We start from the raw sequence: 19,875 nt of genomic DNA on the forward strand, positions 1-19,875 counted from the left end.
AAGTTATTTTATACAGAAGATAAACTGAAGGAGGTACTCCCACCAAGTATTACTTCAAGAGTAAGAGCAAACATTCAATGCTGAAACTACACAATAAACAGCAGCTAGTTGGGAAGCAAGAAAAAGGACACACAGACATTAGTTTGTTGAGTGCCTAATAAGTACTTGGTGCTTGGGGCACTGGTTTCGGCTCGGGTCATGATCTCATGTTTTCATGCATGGGTTCAAGCTCCACATTGGGCTCTGTGCTGACAGTGCAGAGCATGCTTGGAATTCTCTCTCCCCCTCTCTCTCTGCACCTCCCCCACTCACATGGTCTCTGTCTCTCGCAAAAATAGAGACACCTGGGTGGCTCAGTTGGTTAAGCATCCAACTTCAGCTGACATCATGAATTCATGGTTCATGAGTTCAAGCTCCACATCAGGCTCTGTGCTGCCAGCTTGGAGTCTGGAGCCTGCTTCGGATTCTGTGTCTCCCTCTCTCTCTGGCCCTCCCCTGCTTGCACTCTGTCTCTCTCTCTCAAAAAGAAATAAACACTGAAAAAAAAATTTTAATAAACTTTAAAAAAAAAAGTACTAGGTGCTTTATTTACACAGATTCTCATCCCTAACAAATCTATTAAGTAGACAGTATTCTCTCCACCACACAAGTCAAGAAACTGAAGCTCGGCAGGACTAAATAACCATCTGTGTGACCTAAATCAAGAATATATAGCAAAGCAGAATTTTGAAACCAAGTTTATCAGGCTCCACATCCCAAACTCCACCATACTTGGTAATAGTTACTTGGAAAACAAGGATACCAAGTAATCCATTCTTCTCAACAAAGAGGGTTCTTTAAGAAGTCCAACTATTCTTACACAGTACCATATATCTCAAAATGGTATTCCTAGGGGCTCCAGGCTGGCTCAGTCAGTAGAGCATGTGACTCTTGATCTCAGGGTCCTGGGCTCAAGCCCCACATTAGGTGTAAAACCCACCTACCCCCCAACCTCCCCCTCACCACACACACTTGGGAATTCAGTTGTTTTTTTAAAAAGGTATTCCTGTATCTGGCAAGATCATTCTTCCCCATCCAGCATGTCATAGGTAACCACAAGAACCTATTATCCCAGCCTATTAGTGTTTCAGCTGATACCCCTAACTGATCTCCTCCCACTCTCCGAAATGATTCCTAGGGCCAGTGCTTGGAATCTTCTCTACTATACTCTCCTTTCTCAGTCCAACATTTTAAAGTAATTACCAATACCCACAATTTCCATTTCTTTACCAAATACCCACTTCTCAGACCACTCAAATATGGAAACTGCTTTCTTTACATAAGAAAAGGCTATCAATGACATTTGTGTAACTAAACCCACTGGACACTTTACAGACTTTATCTTACTTGACATTTCAGGAGAATGTAGACATTGTTACCACTCTCTCCTTGGAGCACTCTCTTCACTGGACTTTCTGGAAACATTCTCCGAGTTATTAGGGTTTCCTCTCAGTCTTGTGTTCTTCCTTCCTTCCCAACAATCTGAAATGCTGGTGTTTCTTAAAACTCTGTCTGAAACCTTCTCTCCTCACTTTATAACTCCTGCTTGAGATTTCAATTTTTATAACTTTGACTACCATGAATATGCCAGTGACTCTCCATACTCAGACTACTCCTCAGACTACTCCATTTGTGCAAACAACGACTTGACTTCCTCTTCAAAATCTCAAAAGCATCTTAAACATAAGGTGCTCAAAACCAAAATCATTCTCTCTTCTCTACCCCTCTTCCTATATCAGGTCACGTTCTTATCTAATGCCCCCAACTCATTATCTGGCAGCAATTAACATCCATCCATTAAACAAGACAGAACTTTCAGAACTATCCTTGTTATCTCCCTCTCTCTGATTCCCCACATTCTATGTTTCATCAAAACCTGTCCATTTTGCCTCCCAAATATTTCTTAAATCCATCCACCTTTCTCCATCTGCACCACTCCCTCATTAGTCTTACTACCATTATCTCACTTGGACTAGTTCTTTCTTTTTTTTTTTTTAACATTTTTAAATTTTATTTTGAGAGAGAGACAGAGTGTGAGTGGGGAAGGGGCAGAGAGAGAGGGAGACACAAAATCCGAAGCAGGCTTCACGCTCCAAGCCGTCGGCACAGAGCCCAACACGGGGCTTGAACTCACAGACTGTGAGATCATGACCTGAGCCAAAGCCAGACGCCCAACCAACTGAACCCCCCAGGTGCTCCTCACTTGGACTATTTCAACAGCTTCCTAACTCATCTCCCTAAATCCATTCTTTTCCAGCCCTAATCTATTATTCTACCCTAAATCCAAAGTCATCATTTTAAAAAGCTACCCCATGCTTCTATTCAAAACTTTTTTAAATTAAAAAAAAATTTTTTTTTAACGTTTATTTATTTTTGAGACAGAGAGAGACAGAGCATGAACTGGGGAGGAGCAGAGAGAGAGGGAGACACAGAATCGGAAGCAGGCTCCAGGCTCTGAGCTGTCAGCACAGAGCCCGACGTGGGGCTCGAAACCACGGACCGTGAGATCATGACCTGAGCCAAAGTCGGACGCCCAACCGACCAAGCCACCCAGGCGCCCCTATTCAAAACTTTTTATAAACCTTAACAGTACCCATCTCTCTCCTTTATAGCACTTATCAGTTTATTTTTATATTTATTTGTCTGATTATACACATCTCCTCTAAGAGTGTGGCACACAACATGTGAGGGACAAATACTTGTGGAATAGATGACTCCTATGTAATGGAGAATAAATAAGCCTAAGAGAATATACAGATAAAGACCCAGCCCTTTTCAGATAAAGAAACTGAAGCTGTGAGCATGGGTGATTTACCCTAATTGTAGGTGAAAGAAGTGGAATTCAAACTCAAACCTGTATGTTTTCAGTGTCCACACACCTAACTTAAAATGCATCCCATAAATCAAAAAAAAAAATCTCTAAAAACTTTTATATGTTACTAAAAACAAATGGAAATCATTTCCTATATTGGTAAAATACATTTTTTTTTAAATAAAGTTCTATTGAAACTACAAGGTAAGACACCCTGCATTCTAACTTCTTTAAAATGGAACAGCCTGTTTCTCTCTTATTTTGGGTAATTATAAGATGGATGCACAGATATGATTCACATCCTTTATTATACTAAGTATTAATAAGTCTGTATCTCCTAGTACATAAACACCTTCTACTGCATTGCATTTAAATAATCCACTGAAATATGTCTATGGCTAGCACCTGTATGAATTGTAAGATTTCATTGTTTGTTCTTTCTGATAGTTCAAAATTTCAAACTCCTCTACTTTTACTAAGACTTTAACTTAAAAAATACTCGACCAAGTTATAAAGTCTCCCTATCCCAGTATATCATTTGTAATCATGAAAAGTCCAAGGACGTGAAATATGGTAACTATCACAGCATTTTTCCAGCAATCTGATTTTTTCCCTTAGTAAATCCTAAACATAGGTTGAATTAACTGACCAACTTAAAGGCCAGCTCTTTACTTCATTAATTTTATATTAATTTTATCTATTTTATGTGATCCTTATATTTTCCAAATGAAAAATCAGAATCTCCACCACAGTCTTTTTACTGGGCAGCAAGCAATCTCAGACCTTGTGAAGCACACATCCTCATGATTAATTTTCTCAACCTTCTTCCTATTGAGGAAGCTTCATCCTCTCCTGAACTCCCCTTTGAAGGCAAAAAACAGACCATCCAGCAATATTTACCTCCTTTCTTTTCTTTTTCCTCATTCTTTTTGCCTCCCTTTTTATTAGAATAAATTTATTTAGCGAAAGCCCACATCAGGGCCATATCAAGAGGCTCTCTTGAGTTTAAAATTTCAGTAATGGCTATTGAATAATTTAATGCTTTTAAATGTATGTTTTAATTATTAGCTAACAAATAAATAAGCTCTTAAATAGTACTCAATTTTGTCAAGATTTTCTTATAACTTTGGCCATGTTACCTTAATTCTGGTGCCATACTTCTAATCGATGTTGAGTTTCCATGGCTGTAGGGTAGATGAAACTCCTTACCTGTCCAATGGGTCCCAACGCCCCACATAGTAATCATCAGGCAGCCAGCTACAGCTACACAGTAACACTCAGGTGTTACCATTCCAATCATTAATCAGCTAATGAACTGCAAGACTAGTACTGAGAAAAATTGAAAATCTTAGAAAATGTAATTACTCTATTTCAAGGACCATCTCTCACCTGTTTATTATTCTGCAGGTCAATGGAATAGAGCATAGCACAGGCTGATTACAATGTTAGAAGAGATTCCCTTGGTGTTTTAGATCTTTGCCAAAAGAATCTGACAGACTTTACTGAAGACAAACTACTACTGATACAATAATCTGATATTCAGCAGACTACATTAAAATCGTAGTTTCTTTCCTTTTTTAATTAAATAGTAGGTGAACACTAATCTCCACCTTTTTTAAAAAACAAAAATCCCTTCATTAAAATTTCAGTCTGACCAAATTATATTTTACAATGGCTTTTCAAGGTAGCACATCTTCCCATTTGTCACAGTATGACTAAGACAAGAATAACGAACTAGTTCCAGGATTTCATGAGCCACCTGGTCACTGATAAAGTTGTGTACCTAAGTGTGGCAAAAGAGGAAACGAGGGGGAGTGGTCTACATTACTTTGTATCAGTGCCTATCATTACTTCCTAAACACTTCAGTTTTCAGCTTTTTCCTACTTTCTGCTGACAATAACACTCACCCCATTCTTCACCAGACTAGACTTATAATTGATCTCCTACAGGTCTGCTGCAGTTGCTCAAAATACCCCCTCGTATACTATGTGCTCTCTGTCTTCCTACCCTGAGTCCACTGGTGTCAAATGCTGTTAATATATTCTGCAGCAACTGACTCTTCTTAATCAGCACGGTTTGCTTACCACTGTGATCCTGAGAGATAGGCAAGGCAGACATTATTCTCATTAGAAATTACACATAAATAAATGAAGCAGCCCATGAGATCTTGCCCATGTGATCAGAAAGAATAGCAGAAGCAAAACCAGAATCTGACTTCCAAACCAACTGCCTTCACTGCTAGATCATACTCTAAAGTATTTAAATAAAGTTACAAAAACAAATTGCCACTCACGACAAAACCTCCACTATATCAAATCCTAAGCAAGGGGGAAGGCCCATTTAAAAACCTATCTCCATAAAAGGTAATTTACTTACTTGCAATTAGATTTGGTTCATAATTAGACTACATTCAATGACAGCACTTAAACTCTCACTCATACTGTGAGACATAAAGTTAGTATTAATTTAGATACCCAACACTAGCTATAAAGTTGAATATTACCCATAACCTGCCTAGCAAGTTTTGATAACATCACAGTTTAAGAAACCTTTTCCCAACTGAGCCATTGAGTCAGAAACAATACATATTTGGAAAGGAGTCCATTTAAAATTCCTTTCTCTTATCCATGCCATTTGAAAAAAAAAAAAAAGTAAAATACAATAAACATCACTTGCTTCTGCTACACTGCCTAACTATGCTAGGTATATTTTCCAAATCAAATTATGATGTCATTTGAAAAACTATGTTTTTTTTTAAAAACAGGTTTTTTTTAATTTTACTTACTTATTTTTGAGGGGGGATTTAAATTTTTTTTTTCCAACGTTTTTATTTATTTTTGGGACAGAGAGAGACAGAGCATGAATGGGGGAGGGGCAGAGAGAGAGGGAGACACAGAATCGGAAACAGGCTCCAGGCTCTGAGCCATCAGCCCAGAGCCCGACGTGGGGCTCGAACTCACGGACCGCGAGATCGTGACCTGGCTGAAGTCAGACGCTTAACCGACTGCACCACCCAGGCGCCCCATGGGATTTAATAATTAACAAGCTATTTTATGTTCTCCACACATTAGTGTGAAAACTACCTTTGTTCTTCTGATGACAGCTGTGCATGCTGACTGAAAACTCAAGAGCTTTTTTTTAAGTTTACTTTTTTTTTTTTTTTTTTTTTAGTTTATTTACTTTGAGACAGAGTGTGAATCGGCGAAGGGCATAGAGAGAAGGAAATAGAGAATCCCAAACAGGCTCAAAGCTATCAGCACAGAGCCTGACTCAGGGCTCAAACTCACAAACCATGAGATCAGGAAATCAAGAGTCCGACGTTTAACCAACTGAGACATCTAGGTGCCCCAAAAACATAGTTTTTAAGTTAAATATCATAAAAGTATGAATTTTAATTACATTTGGTCATATATTTAACAAACTGTCTCTCAGAAGAAGGCTACTACCTAAAGTTAGGGCTATCTCAGAACACTGCAGATAGGTGTGATCACTATATATATATACCGATTTCTTAAACTCTGGAAAGAAGAAAATACAAAATCTTATTGATGAAAAGAAGTTATGATGAGAACTGGTTATGTTTAGCTCCTTCAACCTCAAGTTGGGTCTTGATAAGTTTATACTTAACAAATAAAACCTCCATGTTTTAGGAAATGGGTACTAAGAGGAGTTAGGACTATCCAAACCATGCTATTACTAGTTCACACAACTATTCTATTACACTGTTCTCTCTCCAGCCACATTCATTTGGGTACCTTGCCTATGAGTTGTGGGAATATTGCTCACCTAGAAGCAAAATCAAAAGATCTTTGTGAGCTGATTCCACAGAGAAATAGGTTAGAAGTAATAAAAACATTTCCCAAAGTGATCTGGGCACTAAAAACTGAAATACAAACCAGTTTCCAATGTCAATGTCATTTAAACTGAAACTAGGGGTGCCTGGATGGCTCAGTCAGTTAAGCATCTGACTTTGGCTCAGGTCATGATCTCACAGTTCATGAGTTTGAGCCCCAAGTCAGGCTCTAAGCCTGGAGCCTACTTCAGATTCTGTGTCTACCTCTCCTTCTGCCCCTCCCCTGCTCATTCTCTGTCTCTCTCTTTCAAGAATAAATAATCGTTAAGAAAAAACAATTTTTAACTGAAACTAGAACACTAAATAATGTTCCAAAAGAAGAGTCACCAGCACATGATATTAAATTTAAATAACAGACTGGGTCACTGGTACCAAAGTGGTTTTTAGTTTAATAATGATAACAGCAGCACAGGCCAGGACTATGCTTAACACTTCACTGTGCTAAACACTTCATATACATTGTCTCATACATTATCTCAGCTAATTTCACAGCACTATGAAAAATGCCCTATTAGCATCATCTTTTTCCTCATTAGATGACGAAACTCATAGAGGTGAAGTGACCTGCCCAGTGTCATACAGTTATTAATAGATGGGTCTAGAATTCAAACCCTGGAAGAGTAGCTGACTCAAGTGTATTGCCTATTCATTCATGTAACAAATACTTGAATGCCTACCATGTGCCACACACCTTCTGAACACCCACCTCCTGTGTCATTATCCAGCAATACAAATGGGGCCTGAACTTTCCACAGGAATTATTTACAGAATTTAGAACTAGACAAAAGTAATGTGCCCAAAGGTGCACATTATTTATGCTGGAAAGTAAAAGCAACCGTTTAAGAAGAAATCATTTTGAAATACAGATAGACTTCATTAAAATACCAACCAATCTCCATTTACAAGCCTTTGCATATCTCTTCGGTGTAGAGACCCTGTCTTACTCTTAGTAACCTCAGAGCTAGGAAATATCAGGCATTCAACTTACTATACAGTATTGTCACTGTTTCTTATGAGTCTGTCTTCCACAGTAAACAAGAGCTATTTGAGAACCAAGGCTTTTGTTTACTTTTTTCACCCATTTTTGTATTCCAATGCTGTGACATAAAGTAAGGCTAAAACCTCAGAGCTTTATGATGATTGCCTGAGTTTATGTAAGAAATTTACAAAAGATTCGTTTAGGCATTCAATGAATAATGTTTTTCTTCTCTTTTCCTCATTTACCCCTCAAGCGCCTAGGCAGTCAACCCATCTCTCTTACTGCTGATGTAAATGTACCAAAAGGCAAGGCAGAACCTCACTTAACAAGCTGCCAATTAACTCAAGAGCTCATCTAGGACACATTTCCTATATGTCATTTTCCTGGGCACCCCACCCTGAAAAAGACTCAGGAAACATTTCCAAACAGTGACAAATGAGAACTAAACCATGAGATTCTAACTATATCCGCTGTAATGAGTTCCCAAAGGTGACTCTGAACTCTACACACATGACTCCCATGAAATATAGTGAAGACCAAAAGTCTTCCTTTCCTGTATAGAAATGCCAACAACAATGCTACCTGAAAAAAAAAGTCTGTGGGTATGTTACTTAACAGGGCAAATTCAAGGATGATATGCTGTCTTGGCAAACTCTTAGTAGTAATTAGGAATTTGAGTTATGAAAAATTAAAGTGCCTCCTTTGGGTAGCAGGCACATGCTCAAAATATCATTAGGTAGAAATGGATTCTGAAGTCACATCATATAGAATTAAGATAGTCATAAAACAGTTAGGCTACCTAAAAATAATCATTGTTTTTACAATCAACTAATCTCCTAAACCTCTCCTTTGTCAACTTCTCCATTTATTAGTACCTTTCTTAAATATTGACCAATTTGCATTCAAAAGTTATAATCCTTAAAAATCCATTTCCCAATTCCCAATTATATCACTTCTTGGCTGGGTTCCATTGGGAGAGTTTCCCAAATATTCTAGGCCTCAGTTCTATCACCTACAGAATACAGACAACCAAACTACCCTCCCTGAGCAAGTTGTTAAGAGACCTTACAGGCCACACAGGGCCTAGTAATCACTAAACAAATGTCAGTTATTATTATTATCCACTTTGACATTTAGAAGTTGGTTACAAAATTCACTATTAAGAATACCATGGAGAGGGGTCTGGGTGGCTCAGTCAGTTAAGCACCAGATTCTTGATTTTGGCTCTGGTCATGATCTCATAGTTCTGGGATCAAGTTCCAAGTGAGGCTCTGCAGTGGGTATGGAGCCTGCTTAAGATTCCCTCACTCTCTCTCCCTCTGCTCCTCCCCCACTCATGTTCTCTCTCCCTTTCTCGAGAAGAGAAGAGAAGAGAAGAGAAGAGAAGAGAAGAGAAGAGAAGAGAAGAGAAGAGAAGAGAAAAAAGAAATTGGAGCACCTGGGTGGCTCAGTCAGTTAAGTGCCCGACTTCAGCTCAGGTCATGATCTCATGGTCCGTGGGTTCGAGCCCTGCATCAGACTCTGCTGACAGCTCAGAGCCTGGAGCCTGCTTCTGCTTCTGTGTCTCCCTCTCTCTCTGCCCTTAACTCACTCGCATTCTGTCTCTGTCTCTCTTAAAAATAAACAAAAAAAAATTTTTTTAATACAAAAATTTTAAAAAGAAATGAAAGAATACCATGGATGCATACTATATTCCAGTCACACTGGCCTCTTTCCTGTTACAAAATGCTCTTCACCATTTGGCCCTCAACACTTGCTCTTCCCTGTGCCTGGAATCATCTGGAATCATCTTCTTCCAGTTCCTCCATACCCTCCTTATTTTCATCCTTAAATCTTAATTCAAGTATCACCTCCTCAGAGAAGCCTTCTTTGAGATTGCCACCCTCCACCGTCTGACACTCTTCTACCTTGTTTGAACTCTTTCATGCCATTTACAAACATCTGTAACTGTCTTAAATATTAGTTTAGAAATGTTATCTTTTTTACAGTAATATTTATAGCTATTAACATTGTATTAAGCACATTATAGGTGCTTAATAAAGATAATGCAAAGTCAAATATTTAAAAAAACAATACTGTTCTCACACACATCTATACACACACACACACAAATTTCACATTAATATACATCAAAAGAAACACCTGACTGAAAAAAGCAAGAGTAATGCAAAGAGCCCAAATGTCCATCGACTGATGAATGGATAAAAATGTGGATGTATATACAATGGAATATTATGCAACCATCAAAAAGAATAAAACCTTGCCATTTGCAACCACGTGGATGGAACTAGAGTGTATTATGCTAAGCAGAAAAGTCAGTCAGAGAAAGACAAATACCGTATGATCTCACTCATATGTAGAATTTAAGAAACAAAACAGTTCAACATAAGGGAAGGAAAAATAAAATAAGATAAAAACAAAGAGTAAGGCAAACCAAAAGAGACTCTTAACTAGACAGAAGAAACTGTGGGTTGCTGGAGGAAAGATGGATGGGAGGATGGGCTAAATGGGTGATAGGCATTAAGGAGGGCACTTATGATGAGCAGTGGGTATTGTATTTAAACGATAAATCACTAAATTCTACTCCTGAATTAAAAATTTTTTTTTAATTTAAAGAATATAATAAATGAAAAAAATTAAAAAGATGGAGAGGTGGAGAGGAGGGTATGGAGAGGTATTACACAACAATTATTTGTTGTCCATTTAACTGCAGAGAAGAATTCAAATAATAGAATTTGCACAAATGAGGATGTACAATGAAGGCCATTCACAAATTTTGAAAATATGAAGTTCACTTTTTATAGGGAATGACCATTTCCATGGCCTAGGCAATAAAAGTAGTGAAGGTGACTCAGAGTACAGATAACTCCATTTTCTTAATTAAGGTGAAATTCAGGACTTAGCATGGTATAAAGTTTTTTTATTTGTTTAATTACTCTCTACCACAGACCTATACAGATTAATTTCCACCACTGCTGGGATTACCACTACTTGGAGATCATATATGTGGCTTTTACACATGACTGATACAACACTACTATTTCAATATGCTCTGTAAGCTTCAAAGACATTCCATGAGTATGCATCAGAAATGTTTCAAAGTTTGAGAGTGTTTTTGCCCCTAATACGAAACTAGCTGATGTTACTGCTATGAAAATAATTATGTTACAGTTAGTAGGATTATAGAAGATTGATTTTATTTCACAAATGTATCATGCACATTAAGTGCAAGACACTGTTCTAAGCTCTTTACATACAACTCACTTAAGCTTCACAACAACCATATAAGGTAGGTACTTTTATTAGCAAAGAGAGGCACAAAGAAGAAAACTGCCCAAGATCACACAAGTAGTAAATGGAGGAAGTGAAATGTAAACCTAAGCAATCTGGATCCAGAGATCATCGTTAGACTATGCTGCCTCTCTAATATTTTAAAGGAAAATTAATTGTTTATAAAAAACAAGATATTTCCAATGTTAGACTAGTTTTAATTAATAAACAAAACAAACAAAAAATTATAAGCCATCTAGGCTTTAAACCTAGACAGCAAGAAGGCTGAAGGGAAGAAGTAAAGGAGGAGGAAGAGAAAAGAAAGCTACTTGTATCCACTGTTCATAATATCTGAATGGTGAATGCTTTTTAAAATGAAAATCAGACAAGACAGTGTCTATGTAATCCTTAACTAGCTTATTACAGAGACTGTGTATTTCCATCCCAAATGCTGAATTAAGCCACCTAAATTAGGAGGAAGCAGACAATTAACATTCCAAATTCCTTTCCATAAAATTGAAGCTATATTTTAACTGGTTCACTTAAAATCTGGGAGTTTAGTGACTTTCTTCCAAATTCTCTTTTTTACTAGGGTAAACAATAACAACTTAAACTTCAATTTCTTATCCAAGAGAATAAAAAAAAAAAAAAAATCCCCCAAGCTGAGCATACATAGGAAACTTTGGTAGAGCTCAGCCAAAAATGACTAAACAAAAAAAGAGTAATCAAGATCCATAGCACGCCCCTGAGTTTCCAAAGGGATGTAATTCAAAGAGAATATAAATGAAGAATTTACATTTCATAAAATCTATGGAGAAGAACATTCTCTAAACATTTCCATACTTTATTCCAAGCAAGGTAAATTCAAGTTAAAATTCAACTGTATAAAACCAACTGGAGTCAAACAGTAGCAATTTCTTCCAGGTCTCTGCTTTTGTTCAAAACTGGCCACTTAAAGGTAGAAAAACTCTTGCGGCAGGATTCCAGTCTAACAAAAGAATATGCCAGTTTAACAAATTTTTGATCATTTTTTGAGATTCCATCCCTCTCTCTGTAGCTGGGAATAGAAAAGTTATATGAAAAAGCCACAAACCCAGTGACCTTTCATCAGAAGCAAAAGAGGTTTGCTTAATAAAAGTTAATAAAGGAAGTTCTGGGTGGCTCAGTTGGTTAAGGGTGTGTCTCTTCATTTTAGCTATGGTCATGAACTCACAATTTGTGGGTTTGAGCCCTACATAGGGCTCTGTGCTGACATCACCAAGTTGGCTTGGGATTCCCTCTCTCCCTCTCTCTCTGTGTCCCACCCCCTGCATTCACTTACACAGGTGCACACTCTCTTCTCTAAAATAAATAAATAGGGGCTCCCAGGGCTCCATTGGCTAAACATGTGACTTCATCTAGGTCATGACCTCAAAGTTCATGAGTTCGAGCTCTGCGATGGGCTCTGTGCAAACAGCTCAGAGCCTAGAGCCTGCTTCAGATTCTGTGTCTCCTCTCTCTCTCTGCCCACACCCCCACCTGTGCTCTCTCTCTTTCTCTCAAAAATAAACATTTAAAAAAATAAAAATAAATTTAAAAAAACATTGTAAAAATAAATACAAGTTAACAGAGGTTGAAATGGCTACTGATCAGGTAAGCATTTTGTCCTATTTATTTATTTTTATCTTCAGCATCCAACACGATGCCAGGCACCTAAGCAAACACATGTTCAAGAATGAATGAATGAATGAATGTCAGGAGAAAAGGGAAGGCACAATATGCTGCAAACTATTTAGCAAGTGAAAATCTTTCACTAAATATTTAATTTTTTTTTCCCCTTGAGAAAGGGGTCCAGAATGAGGGAAAGGAAAGGGAATCACTCTTCAGAGGTAATACTTAAGGTGCAGATGTCAGTATTACAGCAATGACATATGACATCAGTATTGAGATAATTACTAGGGAAGAATAAGTAACAGGGATTCCACAACCACCTACTATCATCGGCTGCCAGATTTTATTCTTAATCTATTGACTACGATTTGACATAATGATGATACCACATTTGGAGCATGGTAAGGAAACTATGACCAACCTCTCTTCCAAGAAAGCCAACATTGGAGCCCATGAGCTCCTGTCTGCACCTGCTATAATGGGCAGCTGTAACTGATGTTAGTGAAGAAAGGGAAGCTACTTCAGATCTGTTTTGGACATGGATGAATGTTATCAGTAGGGCCCAAGAAAAACAAACAAACAAACAAAAAAAAAGCACATTCAAAAAAGGTATTCAAGGGGCGCCTGGGTGGCGCAGTCGGTTAAGCATCCGACTTCAGCCAGATCACGATCTCGCGGTCCGTGAGTTCGAGCCCCGCATCAGGCTCTGGGCTGATGGCTCAGAGCCTGGAGCCTGTTTCCGATTCTGTGTCTCCCTCTCTCTCTGCCCCTCCCCCGTTCATGCTCTGTCTCTCTCTGTCCCAAAAATAAATAAACGTTGAAAAAAAAAATTTTTAAAAAAAGGTATTCAACAGAATTTAATGAAGGAACCATCTTCAAACGCAGAGGCAGGATTTAAGAAAAGCAGCAAGGGATGGTGGAAAACTCCCATGCCAGCAACATCAGGAAGCCATTATCATCACTAGGCCTAAAGAGGCAAGTAAGGGGTTACCAGAACCCAGAAAGATCTGTAACTGTGGCTGGCTGGCAGAAGAGGGCTATTTAATAGAAGCTGTGACCTACTCACAAAACACAGAACGGCTTTAGCAACACAAATCCAGCAGGAAGGAACTGGCTCTTCCAGGCCTCCTACTGACACACCACCAACCAAGGCAAACCAGAAACCATAAACCAAGAGGTCAGTTGATACAACTCACAGAATCTGCTTCCCAGAGCACAGATAAAGGTGGAGAACAGATCTGGAGGGGCAAAAGGAGAATGTGGAGCACAAAAAGGTATTCTAAATGATTGCCACACAGCAAAACACAAGTATACAAAAAGTTTTTGCCAGTTCCTCCTTAATCTTTTAGACACCATGGAACTATCTACAAAAAAGTCATAAATGTAGGGTACCTACTTGGGTTTCTACTGCCCTACATCAAGGTGGGCAAGAAAAAAAAGATTCTAAAAGTAATTCTAGGTAATTTTTGTCCCTTCTGCATCCCTAAGGATAAACAAACCATTTATTTGCAATGGATCAGGTCTAAGACAAGTCCCTTCTCTGTACTCAAAGGGCACCTATTCCATACCTCAATTATTACACTTATCAGGATGTACTATAAGCCGTTTATTCGTCCTTCATTAGACCCTGAACTCCTTTAGGGCAAGGATTGTCTTAATCAACTTTGAATCCCTAGCACCTAACATGCACCTGACAGAATCAGCCTTCAACCTATGTGCACTGAATCCATCAGTGGACTCAGCGTCCGTAACTGGCAGCGTTATGCCACAGGGGATAAAATGTGGAATGACTCTCAGAAATTCAACACTAGTAAGTTTTATTCAGGACATCATTTAACACAATGAGCAAAAACACAGTTCCCTTCATACCAGCCTGCTATCATTTCCTATCCAGCAGCTTTTCTTGTGTGCTTAGATACTTACAGCCAGTCTTTTCTACAATGACAGAACTCATCATCAAAAGATCTAGAGAAAAATGGCAAGACTATGCTCCATTTCAAATACACATTATATCTCAAAATTCTGACTTTTTCTAAGAACTCACCAGATCCACCGAAGAAACTCATCATTTGGTTTATGAGATGGAGGAATTCATGTTTTACATGATAAACATGACTGAGAGGTAGAAACACAAACAGCACATGTTTAATGATCACTTCAACAGACATCACACTCCATAAAATTATAAAGTAGTCATGTGACACAATCATGTTACATCATCAAATTAAAATGGATATACTGTATGATGTTGGGGTGGTCATTAACAGAACCTGGAACATATTCACATTATAATTATGAGTCACTTTCATATAACCCTGTATTTAAGAAGTGTTTAATCATCTTTTTGTTGGTATAGACAACTCTTAACTGTATATACTCCACAGAAAAAGAATAAAGTTAATTCCAAATTGATAACCCTCTTCAAGCTACCATAATTTTAGTCTGTCAATCTCCTGCCGTCAGTAAAGTGAATAAAAGCCAAATTTAAAATAACCTTTAGACTCCAAGAGGTGAATTTGCTATAAAAATGTATTGCCTTCCAAAACCCAGTATGAAAAAGTTTTGTATCCCAGCACCTTCATTGCTGTTTGTAATGGAGAGTTGACATTGTTAAATTTAACGTCATCTTATCTACCAAATTAAAATAAATTAGTACTTCATTTTCTATTTAGGGAAAGGGAATTTTGGGCTCATCATGAAAATCTTCTGAATTACTTTAAAAGAAACTTGAGCAATACAATAACAGATAAAACATGTTTCAATAGACCAGGTATCTTTTTCTAAAACATACTTAATCCCTAAGCCCCCAAAGCAAGTTTTTCCCAAAACCATTAAAAACACTTAAAATCAAAAACACAATTTCATCTTTTTGAAAGCCATCATAAATCCTGAAAATGTCAGGTCAATAAAATTATAGCAATAAAACTGTTATTACCTCTACAGTACAATTATGTGATATTTGCATCATGTTGAAAACACAGACCAGAAGAACTTATAATTTATAAAACAGTACTACAAATGGGTTCTCCATTTTAGATGAATTTAAAAACACAGAAACAAAACATAGACCTACCATATGACTGTGTATATTAACTTTGGTTAACTTAAAGCAGTATGAGGTTTCACTTATCCTAGTACAGTGTTTGGCCCACAGAAAAAAACATGACATTTGTTTTACAAATTATTAACTCTCACAAGGGAGAAGAGGAAATAGATATATAATTCTGAGAGTACACAATCTGTGGCAATGGCAGGTAATGTCCAATATATTGGAATTATCAAAACTACTTGTCACCAAACATTTTCCTCTCCCTTCACTAAAATATATGTGACATTTAACAATGCCCTAGTGACACTGTGCTTTAGCACATTTTAAAATTTAACATCTTACCAGAGGAGAGGTAGGTAGTGAGATCAGTGAAACAAGTGAAAGGGATTAAGAGTACATTTATCATAATGAGCACGGTGAAATATATGGAATTGTTCAATCACTATATTGTACACCTGAAACTAATATAACACTGTATGTTAATTACACTGGAATTAAAAGAAAAAAAAGAAAAATCTAAAACTGCAATAAAATTTAATGTCTTCACCAAAGGTAAATTTTTCATCGTAAATAAATTTCAATATATTTAATGTAGTTATTAGTATGTTTTGACATTTGAAGAATTAGTTCTCCAAAGGGGTTGAGGAGGAAAAAAAAGAAAGAGAGAAAGAATTACTTCTGTTTCTATAAAATATAGTGTTCCAAAATTCTGTTTCTCTTTTCTGAACTTAACTCCAAAAATTCACTGTGGAGCTCTAAAAGAGCTCTCAGTCAACAATAAAAATATTTCATAAATAATACAGGGACTTTACCTCAAAAAAGAGGAAACAGAATTTGTAAGAATTCAGCAAGACTGCAGCCGCCTAAATGGTCAGGTTTGAGGCAGGAAAAGTGGAAAACTGGATTCAAATCGGGGATATTTCCTATCGGTGAAAGCCATTATGCACACCTGCACCAAGGATGCCACAGTCACAGATCTCCAACACTGAGGTGTTGCCACGACCATTACTTTGATACCTGACTCTGGCTACCCAAACCTCGAGCAGGTCTTCTTGCTTGTTTGTTTGTTTGTTTGTTTGTTTGTTTTCCCCCACAACGTCTAGATAGTTCTCAACATATTACCTTACACACAATACATATTAAAAAGGTGAAAGTTATTCCTTTCAATCCTTTATCCAGATGCCTATCCCTTATCCAGATGACTTCAATTCTTTCTTGTCAAAAGCAAGGAGCAATTGGGAACGTGAAGCCCCAGAAATGAACTCTTCCATTAGGAAGCCAACGCCAGAATTGCTGCAGCCAAAGAATGTGTAGTGCTCCTTGTGGGCTGTCACAGGAGATGGAAAGCTACACCATGGCAAGGTCTGTACAGAGAAGGAAACAGCAGGTCTGGAGCACGCGCGCATACACAACCAAACAGCCAGTTTCTTCAGATCCATAGGCAGAAATTTGGCATCCTCACACCTACTTGCAACCTGACAATTTACAACCTGGTAACACCTTCTAATTAGGAAGGTTCTAGTCTTTTATAGACGAAAAATTAAACTGCTTCCCACAAGTAAGATAAACCAGGCGGGGCGCCTATTACTGAGAATACCCAGTGAATCAAACCTCCAGTGTCTCTACAGATCCTGACGTGCCAGTGACCGGGCTTCCCTACAGCAGAGAGGGGAGGAGCCCACCCGGCTCTGCTGGAAGTGGAACGGGAAACAGAGGACAGGAGCAAGGGACGGAGCGCAGAGACGTGAACAGCGTCCAAGCAGGGCTAGGCTCAGCACACCGGCGGGCGACAGACAAGACAGTGGGAGCCACACACGGACCGAGGTGCAGGCTGCAAAGCGGGATCCCCGGGCTGCGGAAGCCGTCCCCCGAGTCTCGCCCCGCAAAGGTGCGCGCGTCAGAAACACACACCCGCCCCCACGCCCGTGGGCAATTCTCGGCGAGTCCCCTCCCAGAAGACACATGCCTGTACCCACCGGGGCACCCCACCCCGGGCTCGCACGCACACGCCCCTCAGGCCGGCGGCGCGTACGTACCCAACAATACGCAGAGCACATCAAGGGCCACGTACGGCAGCCGCGTCTTGTCAAACATGGTCTCGGTCCCAACGGCCCGCAGCGCGCGGTAGATGAAGCACACGATTTACGACACGGGGCCAGTGGGTGGCGACGACCCCGAGCTACGGCTCCTCCCGGCGCGGGTAGAGCAGCTGAGGGCGGAATAGGTCCGGGCGGCGCTCTGGCGGCCAGCAATGGCGCCCGGGACCCCTGCCCTCGCAGCTCTCACCCGCCGAGACGCTCGCGTGCCAGCTGGGGCTGCTCCCTGGTCTCAGGCCCTCTTCGGTAGGCCCTGGCCTGCCCTGGCAGATTGCTGTCCGGATCCCGGCACCCTTTCCAACAGGCGGAGCGTCAGGACTCGTGCTTTAAGGGTGAAACCCGTAGGGAGGAGGAACGCGGGCTCGGCCCCTCCCGCTGGGCAGAGCGGGACCGACCAGCGCCGGCCTTCGCTGGCTGAGGGGAGGGAGATGGAGACTATGCGGCCAGTAACGGGCGGTGGGGCGGGGCCTGGAACCCCGCCCAAGAGCACCAGCAAATAAAGGGTGCCGGCCCCGCCCCGCCCGACCTGCAGGGCCCGCCCCTGAAGTGGGTTGCACTGCCTGTTGGGCCGACTCTGGGGACGACTCGGGTCTGAGGCAAGGGGCGTTGCTCCGACCCGCGTGGGTCCGGTGGTCGCGGGACGTGGTCTCCTTAGCTCTGGCAGCCGGTTACTCCTGCCTGGGAGGGAGAGCTAGACTCCAGACCCTCGATCCTAGAGCGTCGGCTCCCTGCCAGCCATCCTCATCCATAGGGATTGGATAATAAAGAGGTCCAAGATAGGCAGTGACAAAAGACTTGTCCTAGCGTTACTTAGGCTCCTCTGAACCTTCTACTTGTCTAGGATTCCACCTAGGCCTTCAAGTCTGGCCTGGCTGAGCTCAGTATTAATATGAATCCTGCTAAGTCATCCCCCTCTTGATGTCTGATGCCTTTGATACGTGATCAAATTCCTTATCCTCCACCTTTGGCCTGCTTTACTGTTTCTTCATGGTAATTTTCCATCCACTGACCCAGTCACTCTTGTTTGTTGGCTGTGTATTCCCAGCTGTTTTTATTCAAATTTCAGCACAATTTTGTTCTCCTATTGCAGTAATTTTGACCCTCTTTAGTAATAGTCTTCCTCACCGTTTTAACAAGTGTCAATTAATTTTTCTTTAACTGAAATGAGCAGTCTTCTCATCCCTGATTCTAGGAGGACCTTAGCAGAGATTTAGTAATCTCAGTTTCCTAACCTGTTAAATTGGGATGATAATCCCTGCTGTGTGTTCTGGTCAAGAAGTGGTGAATCCTGGAAAAAAATAATAGGAAAATGTTCTATAAAAGGTCAAAACCTCTACAGTTGTTAAGGACTGGTATGTTTTCTTATTATTCATATCTTCTTATACAAAGATGTAAGATGCAAATCAAAAACTGTACCTACTACTTCTCTGACTTTAACTGCCAGATGCCCCTGAAAAAACAGAGGGGTAAAAAAAACAATGGAGGGATAACATTTCCCTCAATGATTCTGAAGATAAAGCCCCAAGTGATATCCCACAAGCAAAAATGTATTTGAAGAAGCATTTCTTCTTTAAAAAGAATGTAAATTTTGAGAAGCCCGGATGGCTCATTCAGTTGAGCATCCAACTCTTCATTTTGGCTCAGGTCATGTTCCCAGGCTGGTGGGATTGAGCTCCTACGTTGGGCTCTGCACTGGGCATGCAACCTGCTTGGGATTCTCTTTCTCTCTCCCTTTGCTCCTGTCCCCAACTCACTCACACACACTTTATCTCTCAAATAAAAAAAAATTTTTTTTAAGTAAATTCTGTATTTCACCTTTGTTTGAATATCTTTTAAAAGTTTTAAACAATTTAGGGGGGGCCTGGTGACTCAGTCTGTTAAAGCATCTGACTCTTTGTTTTGGCTCAGGTCATGGTATCACAGTTGGTGGGTTCTAGCCCCGCATTGGGCTCTGCACTGACAGTGCAGACCCTGCTTGGAATTCTCTCCCTCTCTCTCTGCCCTTCCCCTGCTCGTGTTTGTGCTCGCTAGCTCTCTCTCAAAATAAAAATAAACTTAAAAAAAAGTTTTAAACAGTTTATAACTGAGAATAATGTACCATTGCTTATGTGGCTTCCCTTACTTCC

At 39.8% G+C, this 19,875-nt stretch overlaps 1 protein-coding gene across 3 annotated transcripts in view; it reads right to left on the reverse strand.

Moving 5' to 3' along the window:
* PLPP1 (phospholipid phosphatase 1) overlaps positions 1-18,169 on the reverse strand; it is a 90,660-nt gene extending 72,491 nt beyond the window's left edge. Inside the window, exons 1-2 of one of the 3 annotated variants that reach the window (XM_043590519.1) lie at positions 2,468-2,474; positions 1,357-1,359 (exon numbers count right to left, since the gene is read on the reverse strand). Coding sequence is in view for 2 of the 3 variants with exons in the window: in XM_043590512.1 (XP_043446447.1) it covers positions 17,690-17,747 (58 nt within the window). In the remaining variant the exon portion in view is untranslated. Of the gene's footprint in view, positions 1-1,356; positions 1,360-2,467; positions 2,475-17,689 lie in introns of those variants that run through there. The other 2 variants (XM_043590512.1, XM_043590516.1) reach the window with 2 other exon arrangements.
* Between the last annotated feature and the right edge of the window lie 1,706 nt (positions 18,170-19,875).

The sequence above is a fragment of the Prionailurus bengalensis genome, chromosome A1 (assembly GCF_016509475.1).
Source record: "Prionailurus bengalensis isolate Pbe53 chromosome A1, Fcat_Pben_1.1_paternal_pri, whole genome shotgun sequence".
NCBI classification, from domain to species: domain Eukaryota; kingdom Metazoa; phylum Chordata; class Mammalia; order Carnivora; family Felidae; genus Prionailurus; species Prionailurus bengalensis.